General features: G+C 43.1%; 1 protein-coding gene, 1 long non-coding RNA gene and 2 pseudogenes across 2 annotated transcripts; 3 read left to right on the top strand and 1 right to left on the bottom strand.

Annotated features, from left to right (window-relative positions):
- The first annotated feature begins 4,167 nt into the window (after positions 1-4,167).
- On the top strand, positions 4,168-4,641 carry LOC122686081 (interferon alpha-1/13-like). Its single transcript, XM_043891179.1, has one exon. The coding sequence runs from the start codon at positions 4,168-4,170 to the stop codon at positions 4,639-4,641; it is 474 nt and encodes a 157-aa protein (XP_043747114.1).
- A 6,552-nt stretch (positions 4,642-11,193) lies between these two features.
- LOC122685993 lies at positions 11,194-12,502 on the bottom strand. The gene is made up of 3 exons (XR_006338601.1): positions 12,369-12,502; positions 11,379-11,527; positions 11,194-11,288 (listed from the first exon to the last, which is right to left on the bottom strand). It is a non-coding gene; the product is annotated as an uncharacterized LOC122685993 (long non-coding RNA).
- A 1,009-nt stretch (positions 12,503-13,511) lies between these two features.
- On the top strand, positions 13,512-14,159 carry LOC122685882 (annotated as a pseudogene).
- A 10,066-nt stretch (positions 14,160-24,225) lies between these two features.
- Positions 24,226-24,796, top strand: LOC122686023 (annotated as a pseudogene).
- The last annotated feature ends 654 nt before the right edge of the window (positions 24,797-25,450 follow it).

Genomic DNA, 25,450 nt, shown 5'->3' with positions numbered 1-25,450 from the left:
AGGTGACCAAAGTATTGGAGTTTCAGCTTCAACATCAGTCCTTCCAATGAACACCTAGGACTGATCTCCTTCAGGATGGACTGGTTGGATCTCCTTGCAGTCCAAGCGACTCTGAAGCGTCTTCTCCAACACCACAGTTCAAAAGCATCAATTCTTCGGCGCTCAGCTTTCTTTATAGTCCAGCTCTCACATCTGTAAAATTTAATAAAACCATTGTAATAATCTTCGTCTCCGGATTGGAGATGCCTTTTCCCCTTCCCCCGGAAATAACCCTGAATCTGAAAACACATCACAACATGCTCTGATTTCCAGCGGTCAATCGCAGCTTAAACGGGCACCGGTGTAAACCGCTCTGGCCAAAATCTCCTCCCAGGAAGGGGAGGGTGGACGCAGAGGCAGGTGCAGAAAATGCGAGGCTGTGAGCGAAGCCGCGGCAAGGTTCCCCTGGGCATTCGGGTTGGAAAAGGAAGTTTACTCACGGCTCCCGCGTCCCCACGCGCTCCCTGAACCCCGGCGGCGCCTCGCCCGGGCTCCCGGGATCTCCCGGTGGATCCAGCGCTCGAGTTCGCGGCGCTGGAGGCGGGTCGCGCTGGGTGGGCGGTGTGGTCAGCGCGCTATGGCGAGTTCGGGCGCCCCCTCCCGGCCGCTGGGGCGCAGCGAGGGCAGCTTGGAGAGCCTTGAGTTGCATGCCTGAGACTCAGTTTCACTAAAGCGCTGAGTTTGGGGACTCCTGGTCTCTCAGACGACGGCAATGGTGATCACCATTCTCCAGGACTGGAGAACATCATTCTTGTTGTCATCAGTGAAGGAGCTGGCAGGCCCCCGCCCTCCCCCCCGGTGCAGAGGGTGGTTGATTATGCTGCATATTTATCCAGCTGCTCTGAGGACCTTCCTGCAAATGAGATGCTTAATTAGGCCAGAATTGTCATTTTCAGCACTTTTCTCATTTTAGTTTCCACCTAAAAACTTCCCCTGTCTATTTCCGGCATCAGAGAATGTCACAGCTTTGATGCTTCTTTTGTGTAATTACACTGGAAATGAAATACACTCATGGAAAAGTCTCAGTCCAACAGGATGTATTCATCTAAATGAGTCAACTCAGGTTGAAATAAAACTCAAAGCTCAATCTAACTCTCTTCTTTAAGTCTAATAAGAAAACTTAAGAGGTGTGACCCCCTACTCTATTTTGACAGTTTTTAAACTGCACCAAAATATATCTAGCCACAACTCTCTGTATTTCCTTTTTAAGATCTAATACATAAGGTTTGAATTCTTCCACAATGATTTACAGGACCATAGCTCTCATTTTCTGATGGTCTACAGATAATAGTAGCATAATATTGAACATGGATTAATTCATACAGTTCTCTTCATTCTGTCACCAAAGTGTGCTGACTGCATAAATAGTGACAATGTGCTTGGTGATGTGGATTCCAGGACAGTCAGGCAGGGATGGTGGCTGCCCTCCTGGGAGCAGGGGCGAGGACCTCGGAGGCAGGATGAGAGGAAGGAGGCAGCAGGAGGTCAGAGCAGCTGAGGGCCAGTACTCAGAGCTGAGGAAGAGGAGGGACTGGGAGCAGCAGAAAGCTCTACTTCCAGACAGTCTGGGGCTCCTGAGTGTAACTGACACCAGAATTTGATTTCCCTTCTAAAAAACCAAGACAACTTCAGTTGTGGTCACAGAGGATATCATGTTCATCAAATATAAAGTTTGCAAATTACAGGCTGAGAATCTGAACTTAATGAATGATAGTAGCCTTTCCTATCAATATAACCAATAGTAATGTCTTTAGTTTATTCTCAGTTCAACCAGGAGAAGCTTTGACTATAAGGCCCTTAACGCTGTCAGGGGTCTGTATGTTGAGGCCCCCAATGCAAACTCTAGGAGAGGGGGCTGCCCATAGGATTGTGAAGAAGCAGAGCCCAAGATTCCAGTCTTAGAGAAGTGCCTGGAACATTCTGGAAAAAAATCTTACAGCACTTGAATCCTTTTGCAGAGAACCAGCACCTCAGAAAATTGTCCAAAAAACCAAACCAAAACAAAACAAAAACATGGCTGCTCTGTGAAAAATACAAATGAGATAAACTGTCCCTTACCTCATCCTCAGTTAGTCTCAGACCACCTCTGGTAAGATTATTTTAAGACAAAGAATTTTTTAAGGGTTAAAGAGACCAGGAAATCAGTTATACAACGAGATAGGGGAGAGGATGGCAAGAAATGGGACATTCCTATACTTTCATCCAGGGAAGATGGCAACAGTACTTCTAAAGCTATTTCTTGGGTTAGTATTGGGGTAAACTAAGAAAGGACTTTTCTTAAGTATGAAATGTAAAAGGCACCAAATCTAAGATGTCAAGATAGATAATATCGTAATTCAATGTTAAAAAAAGAAAATGCCAAAACACACACTGAACAAAACATCAAAATTTTAAATAAAGACAAGAAATGACTCTGCATTTGCAGGGCCATGTCTTACAAGGGACGGTTTCACGTCAACGAACTCTGGGAAATTTACGTTGAGTCTATAAAATTCTTACCAAAGAAAATGAAAAGATAGACCGGGTAAACTTCCTCAATGCTTCGTACAAGACATTGCCTCTTTTTCCTTCCCTGCTTCCTCCCTCCCTCTCTCCCTTCCATTCTTCTTTCCTTTCTTTTTGGCTGCACAGCACTGCATGTGGGATCTTAGCTCCCTAACCAGGGATCAAACTGGCACCTTCTGCACTGAAAACTCAGTCTTAATCCTTGGACCACCGGGGATATTTCCACTAACTCTTCTTTCCATAGGACACTCAGGTGGGGTCCTGGCAGCAGTGTTTCAGAAACCCAGGTTAAAAAAAAATTAAGACTGTTACAGAGTCACAAACAATTGTCAGCAAGAACAGAAATGATCTTGAATATATGAATGAGTTTGCTTCCACTAAAGCAAAGAAAGCAAAATTAAATTCTTGTTGTAATATAAAGAACTGTAGTTTAAATAGAATTTAATAAAATGCTGTTTAATACTCATATGCATTTTAATACCATATAGCAAATATTTAAATATTTTCTTTAAAATATTTCAAAATATAAACATTTTAAACAAGTTAAATATGATCAATATGAATTGTATTTAAATATTAATAAATTCATACATATAAAAATACAGTGCTATGAGTGTTTCAATATTCCTACTTCTCAGTTAATTAATGCTTACTCCCCCACTTCAAGGCCGATACCTTAAAAGACACCCTGAAAGTCCCAGAGCATCTCCAGGGGCGCACAGCTCCCCCGTCCCCGGCCGGGGTGGGGACCGCGCTCCGACTCACCCCCAGGAAGTCCCCAACACCGTCCAGTCGTCCCATCGCCGCGGCCAAGTTCCCTATTCCCTGAGCTGTCCTTTCATCGCGTCAGAAACGAGCCCGAATCTGTAAAATAGGCCCCAGCTCGCTCTGATTCTCTGCCTCAAACGCCTTGGTAAACCTATTTTCTTTGTAAAGACATGCCAAGTCGCTCAGTTCTGTCCGACTTTTTGAGACCTCCACGGATTGTAGCCCACCAGGCTCCTCTGTCCATGGGATTCTCCAGGCAAGAATACTGGAGTGGGTGCTATTTCCTGCTCCAGGGGACCTTCCCAACCCAGGGATCGAACCCAGGTCTCCCTCATTGCCGGCGAATTCTTTACCGTCTGAGTCACCATGAAAGACCTTTGTAAAAATGGCCTCGCTCAAGTTTCTGGGCGAAAAGAAAGCACCAAACTCAGGGGAAAGCAGAAAACGCAAGGTTCCGGGCTTGCCACCACACGAAAATGTCTCTGGCGAGGGCTCGGAAATGAAAGTTTCTTAGTGCACTATTAAAGCCGCACCAACTTGGTCTCTGAGTAGCGACGGTTTCCTGAAAAATGTCTCTGGCGAGGGCTCGGAAATAAGTTTCTTCGTGCACTATTAAAGTCGCACCAACTTGGTCTCTGAGCAGCGACGGTTTCCTCTCTGGCTGCCAAACCCGCTGGAACGAAGTCTCAGAACTCGCAAAGAGTCTAAGAAAACCGATAAAAAGACATCCTGAGCCTTCTTGCGGACTGCTAGAAAACCGCGCTGTGACAGGACTGGGCGGAGAAACCTTTCGCTCATTGATTAGTGGTGCCGCGCGCCCCCTAGTGGCCCTCCAGTGAATCACGGAAACTCTCTATGGCCAAGATCTATTTGCTAGTGGCAGGAGTCATGCTCTGCTCCATCCCTGCTTGTTCTCTTGACAACAAAGAAATCTCCAGACATTTGAGACAGATGAAAACGATCCCCTCTCAGTCATGCCTAGAGCACAGACACGACTTCAAATTTCCTTGGAGAAGAGAGAATATCACCTCAATCCAGATGACTCAAGGCACCTGTTATCACCAAGTGATGCTCCAGCAGATCTTCAACCTCTTCACCACGGAGAGCAGCTGGGGTGCTTGGAACAGCGCCCTCCTCGACAAACTACTCTCCAGCCTGGGTCAGAGCCTGGAAAAGCTGGGAGAAGTGACTCTGGATTGTCCTGATTTGGCAATTGCTGTCCAGAAGTATTTCCAAGGAATCCATCTCTACTTGAAGGGAAAGGCATACAGCCCCTGTGCCTGGGAGGTTGTCAGGGTGGAAATTGAAAAGTGCCTTTCCCTCATGTAAGAATCCTCAAGAAAAGTCAACAGATAAAATGAAAATTATACTTGTGACAACTCTCTACTCAATCAGATTGTTGTTTTCTCAACTCTCCAAAGTGAGCTGGACTTCTGTTTGCTTACAAGCTGAAAAATAACTGAAATAAAAATCGTAGTTTTACAAAAATAGAAAAAGTCTCTTTTCTTAAATAAACAATTTTATAACACACTGTAAAAGATCTTTATGTATTTGGCGGTATTTACTATTTTCAACATCTGAAGTTTACTTTTTTATGGGAGTTTTTAGGAGAGTATGTTGTTATTAAAGGTATTTGTCAGTTAACCTAATGTTTAACCTCTGTAACAGGGAAACAGAAAAGTGTCAGAAATTTGGTTCTAATGGACACTTTCCTTTCGTTCTTTGAAGAGCGCAATGCAGGCCTTCTTGATCAGGTGAATCTTCTAGTTTGCTCTTCTCCAGAAAGTGAGTCAGGGAAATGGGTTCCCTTGTTTTTCAATTTTTCCATTATTAACATGTGACTTCAATTTTATCTGTAGTACTTGAGTCTATTCTCCTTGAAGGCAAAGGGAAAAGATTAGTGGATCACATGAGATGTTTCCAAGGGCCAGGACTACACGGGGGTAATAGCACTTCTGCTCACATTACCTGGCCCGGACTTATCCTCATTGGAGTCTCATTGCAAGGAAGTTTGGAAATAATTGGATGATTAAGACAAAAGGAGACAAGTTCAGTGCACAAGACCATTTTTTCATTTTTTCACTATTTGTCCTAATGGAGCTCTGGGTGGCTGTGCAAGGGGAAAACCAATATCTTGCTTGCACACACTCTGATTTAAACTCTTATTTCATAGTTTCAGCTTGGGGAAGATGACAGAGATGTCACTCGGAGTTCAGAGCATCATAGACTATTTGAAAGAAGCACTCAGATTGACTCCCAAAGGCATAGGCTAATGAGGAAAACATCTACAAGTGTAGACAATGTGTTTCCTTACTACCTGAGGGAGGCAAGGAAAGAATGATCAGGTGGCTCCTTGCAAGAACTTGAGAATCACTGAACTAAAAGTGGACAGTGAGTCTTCCACTCACCATACATTCCAAATATTGAAAATGCAAACTTTAATAAAATATTTCTGCAGATGATCTTTAAAAAGTATCTCACACAATATTTCATCATATCTTCCCTTGTAGAAGCATGAAGAATCTTTAAATTATTGTGTTCTCACATCATATATATATATATATCTAATAGATATTGGTATTATTGTTTCTCCTATCATTATCATCCTTGTGAATTGATGTTACTTGAATATTGATTGAGCTCAAGAAATGTTTCCGCCCAGACTAGACGTCTAGGAAACAGGGTTCAGTAATGTAATTTCTTTCCCTTCAGAAATTTTACAGACTCCAGAGGTATTCTGAGGATAAAACAGGGCATGTAATATCTTACTATTCAAGCTTCTTCAACAAAATAGCATAGACTGGGTAGTTTGCAAAGACCAGAAATGTATTGCTCAAAGGTAGTTCTCAAGTCTGGATATCCGAGAACTGTGTGTCAGTTTGGTCCAGTTGTGGTGAGAGCCTGCTTCAGGTCTCACACTGCAGAGTTCTCCTTGTATCATCACAGGGAAGCAGAGGGAGTGGTTTATATCCACCTCTTTTATAAGGGCATTATTTATGTGAGGAAATAATCCTCACACCCTAATCATGTCCCAAAAGGTCTGTCACCTATATCATTACTTTGGGGTTTATGACCTTGTGATACGACCTTGGTGGGGTCCTAACCATTCAGAACATAAAGGTCTTTAAAGTCTACATGCTTGACACGCAGAAGTAAGAAAATAGTCACACTGAATTAAAAAGAATGAGCAGGTTAGTAGGCAAAATAAGGAAACCAGGGATTCAGATCCAAACTCTAGATTTTCAACCTGTTGTAAGGCTTTAATTATTACATGTCAAAAACTCAAAAACTGGAAGCCAAACTAAAATAAAGCTTACCAGCCATGCAATGGAATAAAATAGAGCATGGAAATGATCATTCATCATTCCTTGTGAGGAGTCTCTGAAGCATCTCAGGATCAGTGTAGTAGTAATTGCCATGTTGGTAAAGATCCACCAGAGAGTATTGTGGTAAACTGCCTGCTTCTTGCTGTGAGCTGTGAGCATCAAGGAGAGTTTGAGTTCAGATCCATAGCTCTGCCAGCTTTTTCACCATATTTCAAAAGCATCAATTCTTTGGCACTCAGCTTTATGGTCCAGTTCTCACATCCATACATGACTACTGGAAAAACCATAGCTTTGACCATACGGAACTTTGAGGCCAAAGTAATGTCTCTGCCTTTTAATATGCTGTCTAGATTGGTCATAGCTTTTCCTCCAAGAAGCAAGTGCCTTTTAATTTCATGTCTGCAGTTACCATCTGCAGTGATTTTGGAGCTCAGGAAAATAAAGTCTGTCACTCTATCCTTTGTTTCCCCATCTATTTGCCATGAAGCAATGGTACTGGAAACCATGTTCTTACTTTTTTGAATGTTTTCAGTTTTCATCCAGCTTTTTCACTCTCCTCTTTCACTTTCATCAAGAGGCTCTTTAGTTCCTCTTTCCTTTCTGACTAAGGGGTGGTGTTATCTGCATATCTGAGATTATTGATATTTCTCCTGGCAATCTTGACTCCAGCTTCTGCTTCATCCAGCCTGGCATCTCACATGATGCACTCTGGATATAAGTTGAATAAGCAGGGTGACAGTATACAGTCTTGATGTACTCTTTTCCCAGTTTGGAACCAGTCCATTGTTCCATGTCCCGTTCTAACTGTTGCTTCTTGACCTGCATACAGATTTCTCAGGAGGCAGGTAAGAAGGTCTGGTATTTCTTTCTCTTGAAGCATTTTCCACAGTCTGTTGTGATCCACAAGGTTAAAGGCTTTAGCCTATTCAGTGCAGTAGAAGCAGATGTTTTCTGGAATCATGACCTAGTTGAGGACAATTAGGGGTGAGGCATCCTCCTGAGTTTAATACAGTGCTGGGCAAAGGCTGAAAAGTGTGTTACACTTGCTACCTGAATCCCCAGACCACGTGTGCCTTCAAGGAAGGAGACTCCTAGTGGTTTTAGCAACAAACTCAATATGACTGGCACCAGCAAGAATAGAGTGGAAATACCAGCCACTGTCTATTATAATTCCAGGAAATGGGGCCCAGATGAAGCAAAATCACTTGGTCATTTGTAAATGCCTTCCAGTAGTAGGAGGATATCTGAGAAACTGCTTTAGCCAAAATGACTTGTTGAAGACTTCTCTGGTGGTGCAGTGAATAAGAATCTTTCCTCAGGAGAGACAGGTTCGATCCCTGGTCCAGGAAGTGTCCATCTGCCACAGAACAAATAAGACAGAGCTCCACTGATCCTGAGGCCCTACTCTAGAGCCCACATGCTGCAGCTGCTGAAGCCTGCATGCTGGAGCCCGAAGAAGACTCACAGGAAGGAAACCAGGAGGTGTGAGGAAGAGCTGAGCCCCACTGGCCACAACTAGAGAAAGCCCAGGGCTCCCCTGGTCAAGGGGGACTCCAGCCTGGCTCTGAGGAAATACTTCCACAGAGTCACTCTCTATCTGCAAGAGAAGGGACACAGCCCTTGTGCCTGGGAGGTTGTCAGAGCAGAAGTCATGAGAGCTTTCTCTTCCTCAACAAACTTGGAGGAGAGGTTCCGGAGGAAGGACTGACACACACCTGGTTCAACACGGAAATGATCCTCACAGACCAACAAGACCACATGCCTCCTGCGCGGCCACGTGGAGGACTCTCATTTCTGCTGTCATTGAGCCCTGAAATGAATCAGGTTGTCAAATGTTTTCTGGAATATTAGGTAACATCATATTCTACACTATAGACACTGGTTCCTCACAGATGCCAAAGCTGATTTATCTATGTATTTAACGACCTGGACATTTGTTTATCTATTTTAATATTTATTTAACTATTTATAAATATTTACATTATTTTGTTGATAAAATACTAGGTATGTATACTTATGGGAAAATGGATATTTTGTATTTAGTCCGTTTATGATTTTTCTTCCTTTATTAAATTCTTACTCTAAAAGACTTAATTTTTTTTCATTAAAACAGAAACACCAATCCTGAATGGCAACCTGATTAAAAAATGCATTTTACAATTCCTTGAGCCCTCTTTAGGATTTGCACGCTAGAAGTAAAAATATTCTACCTTTAGCTATGTTGTTTGTTGCTCTGAGGAACTTGAAGTGAACATAACCACTCCAGTGCTTTTTGTAACTCTGATTTTTTTCAAAATAAGTAACCTAAAAGCAGTGATGAAAAAAAAATCCATTTTTCAGGATTTCATGAATTCTTGGGAAGGATTTTCTGCCTCTTGTTGGTTGTGGAATTTTTCCCCCCGGAAAACAATTGGAGAGATGCTTGAAGACGTGGTATTCAGTTGGCGAGAGGTCAGGTGAATATCTTATCTTCACACTCAAATATCACAATCATTCACTTCCTCCCAGTGTAGAAATCCCTATTTCTCTCCTCATTCACTCTGCATGAAGGTGTCCTCTCCATTCAGACAGCTGTGTCCTTCTCCATTACGGTTTCTAGTTGTCAATTTCCCCTTAAGCCTGCAAACCACCAACTAAAAGCAGAACCTGAGAGAAAGTTCTAGATCTGTCAGAGACTCTCCTATGACTTCACCTGCTCTTCCTGCCAAGCACTGCATGTCCAGACTGTCCAGGCTCCCAGAGAAACACAGTACATAAAGGGAACCCCGCCCCCCAGTGAACAATGGTGGAGACTCCAGGGCTCCTCTGGGCGTCTACCTGGGCTCTCGCCCATGCAGATTGCACTAGGAGGAGCTCACCTCGTTCAGGAATCTCAGTTGCTCAAAAAGCCCAAAGCACCGGAAACTTGGAGTTGAAAGTCAGCAGCAGCTTGAGAACTTGGAAGGAGAACAAAGATGTTTAATTGTTCACTGGAACAGCAGCGGGTCCTCAGGACACGGAACAACACAGATGAAACACACTGAGGCAAGTGCTTCTCCACAGCACTCCTTTTCAGAGAATGAGAAGACTGAAGTGGATGCTGAGGGCATGGAGACAGAGCACGAATGCCTGGCCTCTAGCTGTGTCCCCAGCACGGGTGACGTTCACACCACAGCAGCCTGCAGAGTCCTGGAAGGCGCGAGGGTCACTCCCTCATGCAGACTGTTTCTTCCCTAGGACACAGCAAGTTATCACAGAGCAGGGCAAGAGGTGCCTGGGGACAGTGCAATCCAAGGAAGTTCTTAAATTCCATCATGGTGTCTTTGCATCTTTGAGAGACAAAATCAAACAAGATTGAATAGAAGGGACACAGGCAGGACTTTTAATACATTTAGAAACAGTGGGTCAGAGTTTTCCTCTCAGGACATATGTCAGTAACGTGCACACTGGAAGAATACAATTTCTCAAAGAAACAAAGATCTTTGTGGAAATTCATGTATTTAATGTAGGCAATCTACATTAATGTAAAATCTATATGATTCTCAGGACATTGATGGATCAATCAGCTTTCTCTTCTTTCCGGTTGGGACATATAGCAGTCAGTAGCTGTATGTAAAGTCAGAGGGACTTTTAAAATAATTTTATTTATTTATTCACTATTCACTGTGCTGGGTCTTCATCGCCGCACGGCCTTTTCTCTAGTTGTGGCTAAGGTGGGTCCTCTCCAGTTGGGGTGCACAGGCTCCTCACTCTGGTAGCTTCTCTCGTTGGGGAGCACAGGCTCTCGTGCACTTGGCTTTGGCAGTGGTGGTCCCGGGGTCTAGAGCACAGGCTCAGTAGTTGCGGCGCCCGGGCTCAGCTGTTTTGCAGCACGTGGCTTCCTCTAGGACCACATGTGGTCCCATTGGCAGGTGGACTCCTTACCACTGAGCCCCCCCGGAAGCCCCTCAGGGAACATGTAAAGTACATTGAGAGGTTTGGAAACGTTCTTGAGGATTAGGGTGCTAAACAAGTAAAAATCATGCTGATATTACTGCTAATAATATCATTTCATTGACAAATTATTTTCTAAATAAGCTTTTCATCTCTATTCTATAGTATTACATAATGATGTTTGATAGGTTGACCAAGAAATTTAAAGATAAAGATAACTCTACAAGACTTTGAGGCTTATTTCACAATTCAAGCCAGTCTCTCCCTGCTAAGGAGAACATTGTTCGCTGCTTCTATCTAGGAAGCACACGTATTCCTCCATCTTGGTCTCACACAGGCCTCCTCAACACCCACATCTTGAACAGAATTTGGAAAATAGAGTAGATGTTCACTGGACTCCATCAGGAGACAGCAGGTTGAGCCGTCTGGACTGGAGGTGAGAAATGCAGGTGATTTCCTTTAGAATGAGAACAGCAGGTTACCTGAGGAGGTCTCCTGGAAGGGGACCGTCAACCACTAAAAAACAACAACCCCAAAACACGATTCCTGAGAGTGTATTTTATTGGGAGTACTTGCTGAGGACTGCAGGCTGGAGGTCAGCCTCTCCTCAGCTTTGAGAAACTGCCCCACGGACGTAGAGGAGGTCAGTATGCATGTGACTATGGTGAAGGGATGACGTGCAGATCAACTCACATCTTGGGAGAAAGCGGCTGAGAATCAGGAGGAACAGATGTCTCTCTGAAAGATTTTAGAGCATTTCTATCCATGAGAAGTTGTAACAATTGGGTTCATAAATTTCCTCTGGAAATTATCTAACTCTCTGCTGACCTGCTGTGTCAGTTTTCCCAGAGCACAGAGTGCCTCCTTCCTGATCTCCATCCTGAACTCCTGTCAGGGCGTGTTGGAGGTCGGGGACTGCAGTGGGTAGTGACTTCATTCTGCAGAACCTGATGCTGAAAGATGTTTTCATTGTCATTCTGAAGGAGAAACATCAGAGCTCATGTGGCGAGGAACTGTTAGCTTTTTCTTTGTTCTTAAACTCACAAGAAAGGTCAAGGGGTTAAAATACATAGAAAGTAGGGCTCACCTCTCATAGGGTTAATAAAACTATTTTACTATATTTCATTGAAGAAAACACTCATAAAAGCTGAGACTTCTTCGAGGTTTGTGTGATGGGACATCCCCAAACAGGGATTAAAATCAGGTCACAGCAGTGAAAGTGCTGGATCCTAACCACTAGACAATGAGCAAAGTCCTTCTTTTCTTTTAGCTGGCAGAACAATCTATTCCCTTCCAACTACTTAATAGTGATTTTGTCTATTTATGATTAGATCTTACTTTTGTGGACTTCAGATCACACACTGTGGCCTACAAAACAATAGATAGTGACTCTTTGCATTTGAAATGGATTAAGGGGTTTTTGTCAACTCTTTCTCCTCCTGTCACTTCTTTCATTGCTTCCTTAATGTCATGTTCATTTGCACCCTTCTTTTTTTGTTTAATGGGATCTTTCAGACAAATCAAAGCCCCCAAGGTTTGCTCCTGAATCTTTGCTATGATTGGAATAGTTCATTTATCTAGATTTATATGATTCTCCAGGAGTATGACCCTAAGAGTTAATGAGAGGATTCAGTTAAAATTCTAAAGAACTTTGAAAGTGACTAGTCCATTAGTAGCAAGAAATAAAATTCAGGTATTATTTTTAATATCATAATTACTATTATCCAGATTAAGATCAAGATGTTTTGGAATCATTTAATTCCATTTCATTTCAGTTTTTTTCAAAGCAGCTTCTCATTGAGTGAGTGGATTTATTACCTAGACAGATGCTCAGCAAAGCTGGCTCCAAGACACTGACAGAGAGGGTTAGTATTCCAGCAACTGGCATTCCAGTTGTCCATCTCTTGTTAAGTGATGGGTTGGACTTCTTCCTTCTCTCCTGAAATGAATCCTACGTACATTAATTGAAAGAAAAATGAGGTAGCTGTTCTTGCAAAGTAACGGACAGTCACTTGACCGGTACTTAACCTTTGTTGAGCTTCTGTCAGAAACAGCAATGTCCCAGCCTTTCTGCTGTTCACACTGGCCTCATGCTTCCCCTCTGCCACAGCCTCATCCCCAGCTGTGCTGAACTGAAGTTTGTTAATTCAGAATACATCATTGTGCCAGGGAAAACCACTTCCCTTCGTTCATGTTCAAACAACCAGACTTAGATTAGTTTTCTTTTTTGCCCACAAAAAAACTGTGGAATTTTACTTTCTAGGAACATGGCAAAGGGAAACAACAACAACAACAAAAACCTAAAATATTAAATATGATAGAGATACAGCCCCTCTGCCTTCTTTACTTCGCTTTATTGTTCTTACCTCAACATGAATTAGATCTGGAGCAGGAGCAGCAAGACAAATCCTGGCCAACAAGTCACTAAATGAATGGAGAAACTAAGTGAAAAATTATAGTCAAGTGAAGGAAAGAAGGTGATTTCTCCCTGAAGGAGTAGCCTGGTTCTCACCGTCCTTTGTTCTCAGAGGGAGAAAGAGACAGAGGAACAGAGAAGTGCAGTGGAATCAACTGCCTGAATGAATGACTGAAACTCACTAGAGTCTGAGACATAAGCTTCCAGTGAGAGCCAACACCATCACTAAATCTCCTTCCTCCAGCTCAGAAACTCTGAGGAGAAAAGTGTTGAACAGTTTAAGTAAAAGTGTTGAATAATAAAATCTTTCTAATTTGATTAACAAATATCCAATTGGATGGATCCTTTTCAAGTTATTGGGAAATAGGTAAAATTAATACTTTAAGTTGATGACATTTTCTTTTAACATATTGTGAATACATAAATGAAAATCGAAGAAGGAAGTAAAACTATATAGAAACATTTAGAAAATGAAAATTACCATGTTCCCTATTTAATGGCCTTGCTTAGAAAGCATGACATCAGAGAACCTACCTCAAGATTCCACCAGACGCCGTCTCCGCCAGCCCAGCAGCAGCTTCATCTTTCCCAAGGCATTCGTGCACTCTCCAGTGATGGCCCTGGTGCTCGTCAGCTACGGCCCGGGAGGATCCCTGGGCTGTGACCTGTCTCAGAACCACATGCTGGCTGGCAGAAAGACCCTGAGGCTCCTGGGCCAAATGAGGAGGCTCTCCCCTCACTTCTGTCTGCAGGACAGAAAAGACTTCGCTTTCCCCCAGGAGATGGTGGAGGGCGGCCAGCTGCAGTAGGCCCAGGTCATCTCTGTGCTCCACGAGATGCTCCAGCAGAGCTTCACCCTCTTCCACACAGAGCGCTCCTCTGCTGCCTGGGACACCACCCTCCTGGAGCAGCTCCGCACTGTGCTCCATCAGCAGCTGGATGACCTGGGCACCTGCCTGGGGCACGTGATGGGAGAGGAAGACTCTGCCCTGGGAAGGATGGGCCCCACGCTGGCCGTGAGGAGGTACTTCCAGGGAATCCATGCCTACCTGCAAGAGAAGGGATACAGCGACTGTGCCTGGGAAATTGTCAGATTGGAACTCATGAGATCCTTCTCTTCATCAACCAGCTTGCAAGAAAGGTTAAGAATGATGGATGGAGACCAGAACTCACCTTCACATGACTCTCACTGACTAAGATGCCACATAACCCTCGTATACTCACCTGTGTTCATTTCAGAAGACTCAGATTTCTGCTTTAGCCACAATGTTTCCTGAGTTCAATCAGCAGTACTTTCTCTGTAGCAATAAGCAAGTAGATATAAAATGTATTCAACTGCACAGGGCTCAGTGGATAATGGATGACTGCTCTGATGTTATTTATATTTATTTATGTATTTATTTTCTTTTATCTCATCATATTTATATTTTCATATAAAAAGTTTGTCTGCATTGTAATAAAGTTTAAAAAATATGTTCATTTACTTAATCTTGTAATTTGTTTTACTTATTAAATTCTTATGAAAGTAAATTTGTTATTTCATTCAGTTCAGTTCGATTCAGTCACTTAGTCATGTGCAACTCTTGTGAACCCATGAACCGCAGCACGCCAGGCCTCTCAGTCCATCACCAACTCCCAGAGTCCACCGAAATCCATGTCCATTGAGTCGGTGATGCCATCCAACCATCTCATCCTCTGTCGCACCCTTCTCCTCCTGCCCTCAATCTTTCCCAGGATCAGGGTCTTTGGAAATGTGTCAGCTCGTCGCATCAGGTGGCCAAAGTATTGCAGTTTCAGCTTCAGCCTCAGTCCTTCCAATGAACACCCAGGACTGATCTCCTTTAGGATGGACTGCTTGGACCTCCTTTCAGTCCAAAGGACTCGCAAGAGTCTTCTCCAACACCATAGTTGAAAAGCACCCATTCATCAAGAGGTTCTTTAGTTCCTCTTCACTTTCTGCCATAAGCGTGGTATCATCTGCATATCTGAGGTTATTGATATTTCTCCCAGCAATCTTGATTCCAGCTTGTGCTTCCTCCAGCCCAGCATTTCTCATGATGTACTCTGCATATAAGTTAAATAAGCAGGGTGACAATATACAGCCTCATGTACTCCTTTCCCTGTTTGGAACCAGTCTGTTCTTCCATGTCCAATTCTAACAGTTGCTTCCTGACCTGCATACAGGTTTCTGAAGAGGCAGGTCAGGTTGTCTGGTATGCCCATCTCTTGAAGAATTTTCCACAGTTCATTGTGATGCACATAGTCAAAGGCTTTGGCATAGTCAATAAAGCAGAAATAGGTGTTTTTCTGGAACTCTGTTGCTTTTTCGATGATCCAGCTGCTGTTGGCAATTTGATCTCTGGTTCCTCTGCCTTTTCAAAAACCAGTTTGAACATCTGGAAGTTCATGGTTCACATATTGCTGAAGCCTGGCTTGGAGATTTTTGAGCATCATTTACAAGCATGTGAGATGAATGCAATTGTACAGTAGTTGGAGCATTCTTTGGCATTGCCTTTCTTTGGGACTGGAATGAAAACTGACCTTTTCCAGTCCTGTGGCCACTGCTGAGTTTTCCAAATTTGCTGACATATTGAGTGCAGCACTTTCACAGCATCATCTTTCAGGATTTGAAATAGCTCAACTGGAATTCCATCACCTCCACTACCTTTGTAGTGATGCTTCCTAGGGCCCACTTGACTTCACATTCCAGGATGTCTGGCTCTAGCTGAGTGTGAGTGATCACACCATCATGATTCTCTGGGTCATGAAGATCTTTTCTGTACAGTTCTTCTGTGTATTCTTGCCACCCCTTCTTAATATCTTCTGCTTCTGTTAGGTCCATACCATTTCAGTCCCTTATTGAGCCTAAAATGTTCCCTTGGAATCTCTGATTTTCTTGAAGAGATCTCTAGTCTTTCCTGTTCTACTGTTTTCCTCTATTTCTTTGCACTGATCGTTGAGGAAGGCTTCTTATCTCTCCTTGCTATTCTTTGGAACTCTGCATTCAAATGAGTATATCTTCCCTTTTCTCCTTTGCTTTTCACTTCTCTTCTTTTCACAGCTATTTGTAAGGCCTCCTCAGACAGCCATTTTGCTTCTTTGCATTTCTTTTTCTTGGGGATGTTCTTGATTCCTGTCTCCTGTACAATGTCACGAACCTCTGGCCATAGGTCATCAGGCTCTCTGTCTATCAGATCTAGTCCCTTAAATCTATTTCTCACTTCCACTGTATGGTCATAAGGGATTTGATTTAGGTCATACCTGAATGGTCTAGTGGTTTTCCCCACTTTGTTCAATTTAAGTCTGAATTTGACAATAAGGAGTTCATGATCTGAGCCACAGTCAGCTCCCAGTCTGGTTTTTGTTGACTGTTTAAAAGCTTCTCCATCTTTGGCTGCAAAGAATACAATCAATCTGATTTCGGTGTTGACCATCTGGTGATGTCCATGAGTAGAGACTTCTCTTGTGTTGTTGGAAGAGGGTGTTTGCGATGACCAGTGTGTTCTCTTGGCAGAACTCTATTAGCCTTTGCCCTGCTTCATTCTGTACTCCAAGGCCAAATTTGCCTTGACTTCCTACTTTTGCATTCCAGTCCTCTATAATGAAAAGGGTATCTTTTTTGGGTGTTAGTTCTAGATGAACTTGTAGGCCTTCATAGAACCATTCAACTTCAGCTTCTTCAGCATTACTTGTCGGGGTATAGACTTGGATGACCATGATACTGAATGCTTTGCCTTGGAAAACATTGGCTTTTTCATTATGAAGACATAAATACTTATTTTGTCTACATAAACGTATCATGGAATAGCATTTGTCCATTTATACTACAGAAGAGTCCTAACACTTTTCAGGAAATGATTGTCAAAAGGTGGAATTCCTGGAATTCCCTGGCAGTCCAGTGGTTAGGACTCCATGCTTCCGGTGTAAGAAGCTCAGGTACCAGGATTATCTGTCCAGGGAACTAAGATTCTGCAAGCTGTGGAGTGCAGCCACCCCTCCACCAACCCACCCCCCCCAAGAAAAAAAAAAAAAAAAAAAAACAGGTAGAAAGGAGTCTCTGAAACTGTGGTAAATGATTAGTCCTGAAGTCACAAGTATAGCTAGTTTATACCCAGTCAGCAAAGAACGGTTGGTGTCAGTATGTGGGAGGAGGACTCATCCCCTCCAGGGAAGTTGCCAACATGAGGTGCCGAGTGGCTGATCCTGACACCTGTTACTCTTCCTCCCACCTTCTCCTCGGCCCTGCTTTACTGAACAATCCACTCCCTTACACAATATCTTCACTGCTTCCAACACAGGAGCTGTGTTCTCTGATGGTTTCTAGCTTCAAAGGTTCTCTCAGTGGAAATCACTGGAAGACAGCAAAAATGAAAGGAGAGTTCTCGAATTTCAAAACCTTTGAATTGCAGCTCTGCTATTTCACAGCAGTGTGACCCTGAAAAATATCACAAACACTAATGAGAAGGACATGGCAACCCACTCCAGTATTCTTTCTTGAAAATCCCATGAACAGAGGAGCCTCGTGAGCTACAGTCCATGGATCACAAGTCAGACACGACTGAACCAACTTAGCATGTGCGCAGGCATGCATGCTGTCATGATCTTCTTCTTTAATACGGGGAAAATAACAGTAGTTTTTCATAGGACTACTGTTTGGATCAATGAGTCCATATTACAAGAGGCATAAAATATGCCTGGCAGAAATAATCAGGACAGTGAGAGTCCAGAGTAGCTGCCCACAGTGGGGAGACAGGACAGCTGGCCTGAGCCAGTGACAGAAAGGCAACACTAGAAAGATCCTAGGTCTTCGGTAAAAATATTTAACTTGGGTGCTAGTTTCACAGTATATTCAGTGTGTGAACTCTCCTGTGCTCAGTGCTGAAGACAGTTCCAATTTCTGTGCTTCAGACTTCTAGAAGTATTCTTAGGAAGTCATAGAAATTCTTTGAGAAAGAAGGATTAGTAGAAAATGCTTTGATCTACTATAAAAATGCATAATAGGGAAATCATAGAGATCTGATATAAATGCAGAATATCACACACATTACTCATTAATAATGTTTCTTGCTTCTGTAGTATGAGTACTACTCTACTACTCCTTTAAGAAACTTCTAAAATTACCTTCTCTACTCTGTTGGGCTTCAGACTTTCAGCAGCAAAGCAGAGTCAGGAGGAAAAGAGCAAGGGCCATGAAGTGTGAGGTTCTGCTCTCCAGGCCTGGGCTGTCCTGGGTTTGATCCTAGCTGTTTACCATAAAAACTTCAGTCCCTAAGTGCTGGCAGTGTCACCCCTGAGAGTCAGTCCTTCTCAGAAATTAGTGCTTTTAGAGGAGAGATTGCTACAAGTATATGCAGGTGTCTTATAATGCAAGTGAGTGTCTTTCTCTGAACAAGTGGCCATGAAGTCAATTTTATTGGTCAAAATACGTAAACCACGCACATGCATATTGCCAACTGTTCACAATAACAATGGCTACATTAAGCTATACTCAAGACCATTTAAGTCCTTATATGTGCTCACACATTGACCAAAGCAGGATCATGTCATCCTTTTTGGTTTTTGCCAATCTGACTGGTGACACAGAGCATCTAGCAGCAACCATTAGTTTTCCTGTTCCTAATTGATGGTGGTTGTCATCAGTCATACTCCAGCCTTCTAGTCCATCTCTTGGAATTGGTTCGGGAGAACTCTGAAAGAAAAACAGTCTGCAGGCAAAGGAGAAATGTACTGGAAGGAACTGGAGTCCCAGCATCACAGAGTAGATCTGAGAAGAGCTGTGGAGATCAGATTTTAGTTTTAAGACCAGTACGCTAGAATAGGTGACAACCTTTCCCCATCATATCCACTGGAAATGCAGGTTTCTTCTATGAATTTCTGATTCATACACAATGTACCCATTGCTCTTGCATTGTCACTTTACCCATGAAAATAAGTTCATTATTCATTTTTGTTCAAACTCCGTGATCTCCAGCTAGAGGACACACAGATTTTAAGGTCTTCAACCAGATCCCAGGCTCCACACTCACAGTGCCATCCTGCCATCTGGCTGGTATCCAGTCTGAGTTTCATTTGTGACAAAGACACTTGTGGTTTGCCTGTGTTCAGGGCCCAGAAATGTTTTCTTTTCAAACTCATGAGCTAGGTCATGAGCTGCTCTAGTTTTCAGGGCTTTAGAAATCAGTCTTGATGGTGATGCCTTCCGAAGATGCATGCTGGAATCATATACCCAACTGCCTATTTCACAATTGATACCTACGGAGCACACATGATGCTGAAATCAAAAGCATTTTGATTGCAGGTTTTTAAGCAACTTATGCATATTATCTGACATTTTGAACAGGTAATGCACCTCTCCAATGAAAAACTGACTACATAAAAAATGAATGTTTAATAGATGATCCTTGGTTAAAAGACATGAGAGGGAAAAGCACATTGAGATTGGTTAAGTTGAGATTGGTTATTTAAGATAGTTACTGGGTCATAATTTATCAAATATGGCATTCCATCAGTGAAGAGAGACATATACAAAGTAGCTATTTTGAAAACATTACTGCTGATTTTGCTTCCATTAAAGCCAGGAACATAAAAGTACTGTTGGGGCATAAGGAAAATATTTCAACTTGATGTGAGTTTAAGACTTATATATTTTAAAATATTTTTTAAACAATTAATATTACAAGAGAAATTTACCTTTTATATTACTATTGAATGAAATAATTTTCTCAACCCTGGGAGCTCCTTTAAGTCTCAGTCTTGTCCCCAATCTTCCTTCCCACTGGAGGATCCCAGTATCTAGTATATTTCTGTCCGGATTGTAGATGCCTTTCCCATTGTCCCTGAATTAGTCCTTTTCCCCAGGAACAGTCCTGAATCTGAAAACATACCACAACATGCTCTGATTTTCAGCCATCTGCTGCTGCTACTGCTAAGTCGCTTCAGTCGTGTCCGACTCTTCGCGATCCCATGGACTGCAGCCTACCAGGCTCCTCTGTCCATGGCATTTTTCAGGCAAGAGTACTGGAGTGGGTTGCCATTGGATTTCCAGCCATCAATCGCAGCATAAAAGGGCACCGGTGTAAATAGCTCTGGGTAAAATCTCCTCCCAGGAAGGGGAGGGTGGATACAAGGGCAGGTGCAGACATCAAAGGCTCTGACAGAAGCGGCGGCAAAGCTGCCCTGGGCAGTCGGGCCCAAAAAAGAAGTTTCCTCTCTGCTCGCGCGGCCCCAAGCGCTCCCTGGGCTCCGGCGGCTCCCTCCGAGGGCGACCCCCGAGTTCTCCCCGTGGATCCGCCGCCCGAGTTGGCCGCTCTGTACCTGGAGGCGGGTCCAGCTGGGTTTGCGTCGCCGGTCTGTCAGTTCCTGAGAGATCGGGCGCCCCCTCCCGGCCGTTGGGGCGCAGCGAAAGGAGCTTGGAGGGCGGCTTAGGTTAGTGCAGGACCTGAGCTGTTTCCCTGAGGCCCAGGGCAAGTGCTGACTTTCTGGACTCCTGTTTCCCTGCTGATGGCCATGGGGATGCTCTGCTCCATCCCTCACAACTCACCCGTTAGCATGCGTCGTCTTGTATTCTTCCAGTCATTTCCCACATTCATGTAATTTGGTAGCATTAAGTATGCTTTACCTATATCCACATGTACCGTCAGCTTGGGATTTTCTACAGTGGATTCACTGAAATGTTTGTAATCGAATCTCACGCAGGGATCATAACTCTCAAGGACCTTGTCCATCATGTATTTCAATTTTATGGTGAGGATCACTTAACAATCTATGAGTCATCTTGGACAGTGAACTATGATTATTTTATAATTATTAGAATTATTAATTATGTCAAGCACAGTTAGACTCTCAGTAATAACTACCACTTGATAATTTCATTTTGCTTCTTCTAAAAAATAATCAGGATACTTTGTAAATCGCTCAGCTTATCTAGAATTTGGAGGGAGGCGTTAATTAATGGAAATAAGAGCTTTGTAACATCGAGGTATGAAACAAAAAGGAACATCTTGTGTTAGAAGTAAAATAGGGAAATAAGTGAGAGTTCAGTACATGCAGTGTGCTCAGGTGTTTATGCTGTGGATAGGGAGTTTGGAAGCTGACATATTAGGTTTTGAAACTGGGATTTGCAAATTCATTCTTAGATTATTTTATTCAAATAAAGTCTTAGCAGGGGGCTCTTGAAAAGGAAAATAACAACTCAGTTTCAACTATGTTGGAAGGATTAAGTGAGTCCCTTACAGAGGCTAAGGAATTTGTCCTTGTTGTCACTGTCATTTTTCATGAACACTGAGAGTCTGTGGAATTTCTCTGGCAAAAGTACTAGTCGCTCAGTTGAGTCTGACTCTTTGAGACCCCATAAACTGTAGCCTGTCAGGCTCCTGTGCCCAAGGAATTCTCCAAGCAAGAATCCTGGAGTGGGTTACCATGTCCTTCTCCAGGGGATCTTCCCAACTCATGGATTGAACTTTGGTCTCCTGCATTGCAGGTGGATTCTTTACCGTCTGAGCCACCAGGGAAGCCTGGTAGATCCTTGGTAATTAGGTTCACAGTACAACATGAATAACAGTTAATTAGTAAACAATTCAGGGTGGATGTGCCATAACAAGTGAGGGTAGCATCAGGCAATGTGTTCTTTCTCCCCAAATAAATACCACAAAGGAAACATATCCTAATGAATCTTTACCATAAACACAATACCTTGGTATCTTCTTATTACCATGTTACAGACTAAATGTATGTGTGTTCCCCAAATTCATATATTGAAACCCTACCCCTTACGACTTCCCTGATGGTCCAGTGGCCAGGATTCCATGCTCCCAAAGCAGGGAGCCTGAGTTGGATCTCTGTTCAGGGAACTAGATCCTGCATGAGGCAGGCAAGATTTCCCATGGCCCAAGTAAAGATCCTGCATGAAGCAAAGAAGATGCAATATCCAGCATGCTTCAACTAAGACCTGGCCCAGTCAAATAAGCAAATAAATATTTTTAACATTCTTAAAAAACCTGCAAAAACCCAGCCCATGAATGTGATCATATCACAAACTGGAATATTAAAGAGATCATTATGGTTAGCAATCAATAAAATGCAGCTCTTAGTTTTAATATCATAATTTTACTGTTAACCAGATTAAGATCAGGAACTTTTGGAATCATTTCATTCCTTATCATTCTCGTTTTTCAAAGCATCTTCTCATTGCCCAAGTGCATTTATCAACTACACAGATGCTAGGCAAGGCTGGTCTCCTCAACCCTGCCAGAAAGGGTTTGTGTTCTAGAAACTGGGGTTCTGATTCCCCATCTCTCTTCCATCTCCCCTTATACTGATCACATGTGGATTAAAGGAAAGGAAAATCAGCTAGCTGGTCTTACAAAGCTGAAGGCAGTCAACTGACTCAGGACTTGGCCTTCATTGAGCTTCTGTAAGAAGCAGCCCTGTCCCAGGCTTTCTGTTGTTCATATTGGCCTCATCCTCCCCCCTCTGCCACAGCCTACTCCCCAGGCGTGCTTCACTGCAGTTTGCTAACTCAGAATACCTATGACGTCAGGGGAAAACCACTTCCCTTCTTCCATATTCAAGACATTGAGACTTACCCTTGTTTTCTTGTTGCCCACAAAACAACTGTGCAATTTTACTTTCTAGGAAAGTTGCAAAGAGAAACAAGAAAGTGATAGAGATGCAGCCCCTCTGACTTTCTTTACTTCCCTTTATTGTTCTTGTCTCATCACGAAATAGAAGCAGAGCAGAAGAGGAATACCAACATTGTCCAATAAGTCATTAAGTGTATATAAACAGTTTAAATGAAAAATTATGCTCTGGTAAAGGAAAGAAGGCTATTTTTCCTGATCTAGTAACCTGGGTCTCACTGCCTTGTAACCTCAGAGGAGGCAGAAACAGAGGAACAGAGATGCCCAGAAGAATCAACTGCCCGAATAAATGACTGAAACTCATTAGATTCTGTGACATAAGCTTCCAATGAGGGACAACACCATCACTGAATCTCCTTCCTCCAGCTCAGAAACTCTGAGCAGAGCAAGTGTTGAAGAGTTTAAGTAAAAGGGTTGAATAATAAAACCTATATTTTGCAAAGTAAATATTATTTATCTACGAAAAAGTAAAATAATTGCAGTTGGAAACTCCTCCACCAGCTTGTGCAAACACACTTTGGCTCTCAGCTTCTGAGCAGTGCTGACAATTTGGACACCTGGCGAAATGGGTCAGGAGAAGAAGAGGTCACCACCGAGAACTAGGGTCCTTCACAAAACCACTCCAGGAGAGTGGGTGGGGTTTCAGGAAGACTATCTTCCCAATAAGTAAACAAGCCCTCCACAGAGAGGAGATTCTTGTCCACAGGATGTGGTGAGCCTGCCCTCATGGAGGGAGTCCAGCAAGTGAGGAAGGGACTCACTCACTCCAGAGGACAGGCTGTGGCTCCATGTGATCTCTCCCTTGTGAGTGAGGTGCTGCTGGGGAAATACAATTATCCTGGAATTAGAATCTCCTCACCCATGTGCCCTGAGAAGAACTAGGATTCTGGTGGGTGTATTGGCCCAGTCTGTGGAGGACCACAGGTGTCCAATAAGAAAATGGTGGAAAGAAAGGGTGATGTCTCTAAGAGACCTGCCCTCGTGGTTCCCTCAAGGGCAGGGATCTGCAGGAATGTGTTCCAGAAGGAAGAGAAATGTGGGAGGAGTTCAAGGACTGATAATAATCAGCTTCTTCTCTAAGTCAAACACTAAGGAAAACTCATCCTTTGTTTCCAAGAGCTTAACTCCCAGAATGATCTGGTAAATCCCTTACAAATAGGGAAACGATAGGGCTGACAGAGCCTGGCTTCCTTTGGAAACTAAGAGGGAAAAACGGAGCCTAAGAGCAAGCCAACAATGTGTTCATGGATGAGAGGACAGCAACACTTATGAATGAGAGATAAAGGGCAATAACCTGTGTAATTACACATGTCCATCAATTCTGAGTTAAGACACAGATCCTGTCTTTGGACTGAAAAATATCCATTTGGATGGGCACATCTGAAGTCACTAGGAAAAGGCAAAATTAACAGTCTAGAAGGAAGAAAATGTCTTTGACTATATTGAAAATACATAACAGAAAACCAAAAAAGGAAGTAAAAGTGTATAGAAATGATTAGAAAATGAAAACTACCATGTTCCCTATTTAATGGCCTTGCTTAGAAAGCATGGCATCAGAGAACCTACCTCAAGGTTCAGCAGACGCCGTCTCCGCCAGCCCAGCAGCAGCCTCATTTTCCCCATGGCCTTCGTGCTCTCTCTACTGATGGCCCTGGTGCTGGTCAGCTACGGCCCTGGAGGATCCCTGGGCTGTGACCTGTCTCTGAACCACGTGCTGGATGCCACTGAGAAGAACCTCACTCTCCTGGACCAAATGAGGAGACTCTCCCCTCACCTCTGTCTGCAGGACAGAAAAGACTTCGCTTTTCCCCAGGAGATGGTGGAAGGCGGCCAGATGCAGGAGGCCCAGGCCATCTCTGTGCTCCATGAGATGCTCCAGCAGAGCTTCAACGTCTTCAACACAACGCGCTCCTCTGCTGCCTGGGACACCACCCTCCTGAAGCAGCTCTGCACTGGACTCGTTAAGCAGCTGGCTGACCTGGATGACTGTTGGCAGCAGGTGACGGGAGAGGAAGACTCTGCCCTGGGAAGGACGGACTCCACACAGGCTGTGACAACGTACTTCCAGGGAATCCATGTCTACCTGAATGAGAAGGAATACAGCGACTGTGCCTGGGAAATCGTCAGACTGGATATAAGGAGAGCCTTCTCTCTCTTCATCAACCAGCTTGCAAGAAAGGTTAAGAATGTAGGATGGAGACCGATCTGACCTTGACATGACTCTCACTGACTAAGATGCCACATCACCTTCGTATACCCACCTGGGGTCATTTCAGAAGACTCTGAATTCTGCTTCAGCCACCAAATTTATTGAATTAACTCAGCCAATACTTGTCAGTGGTAATAAGCAAGGAGATATAAAAGTACCCAGCTGCAGGAGTATCAGTCTATAAGCAACAACTGCTTTGATATTATTTATTTATATTTTATATATTTAATGTTATTGTATCTCAATATTTCATATTTTCATATAAAAGATGTGTGTGCTTACATTGTATTAAAATTTAGAAAACATATTCTCCTTTCTATGATTCAAATTGTAATTTGTTTTATTTATTAAATACTTATCAAGGTCAACTTCTTGAGTTTTTTTTATTTGAAAAAACTAAGTCCTTATTTTGTCTATAGATAGCTATCACAAAACAGTATTTGTTCACTTTATAGTGTGGAACAGTTCTATGACTTTCTAACAAATGTCTGTCAAAAGGTGGAATTCTTCAAGCATTCTGGTGGTGCAGTTTTTAGCACTCTGAGTTTTCCCTCCAGGTTGCCTTGGTTGAGAACTAAGATCCTCTAAGCTGTCGAGGGTGCCAAGAAAATAACAGGTAGAAAGGAGTTTATGAAAT

This window comes from Cervus elaphus, chromosome 29, assembly GCF_910594005.1.
Source record: "Cervus elaphus chromosome 29, mCerEla1.1, whole genome shotgun sequence".
Classification (NCBI taxonomy): Eukaryota; Metazoa; Chordata; class Mammalia; order Artiodactyla; family Cervidae; genus Cervus; species Cervus elaphus.
Note: the sequence above shows the minus strand (reverse complement) of the source record. Positions and strands in the feature narration are given on the sequence as shown.

Coding starts and splice junctions, on each gene's coding strand:
- LOC122686081 (XM_043891179.1), top strand. CDS start 4,168: ATGGCCAAGATCTATTTGCTAGTGGCAGGAGTCATGCTCTGCTCCATC.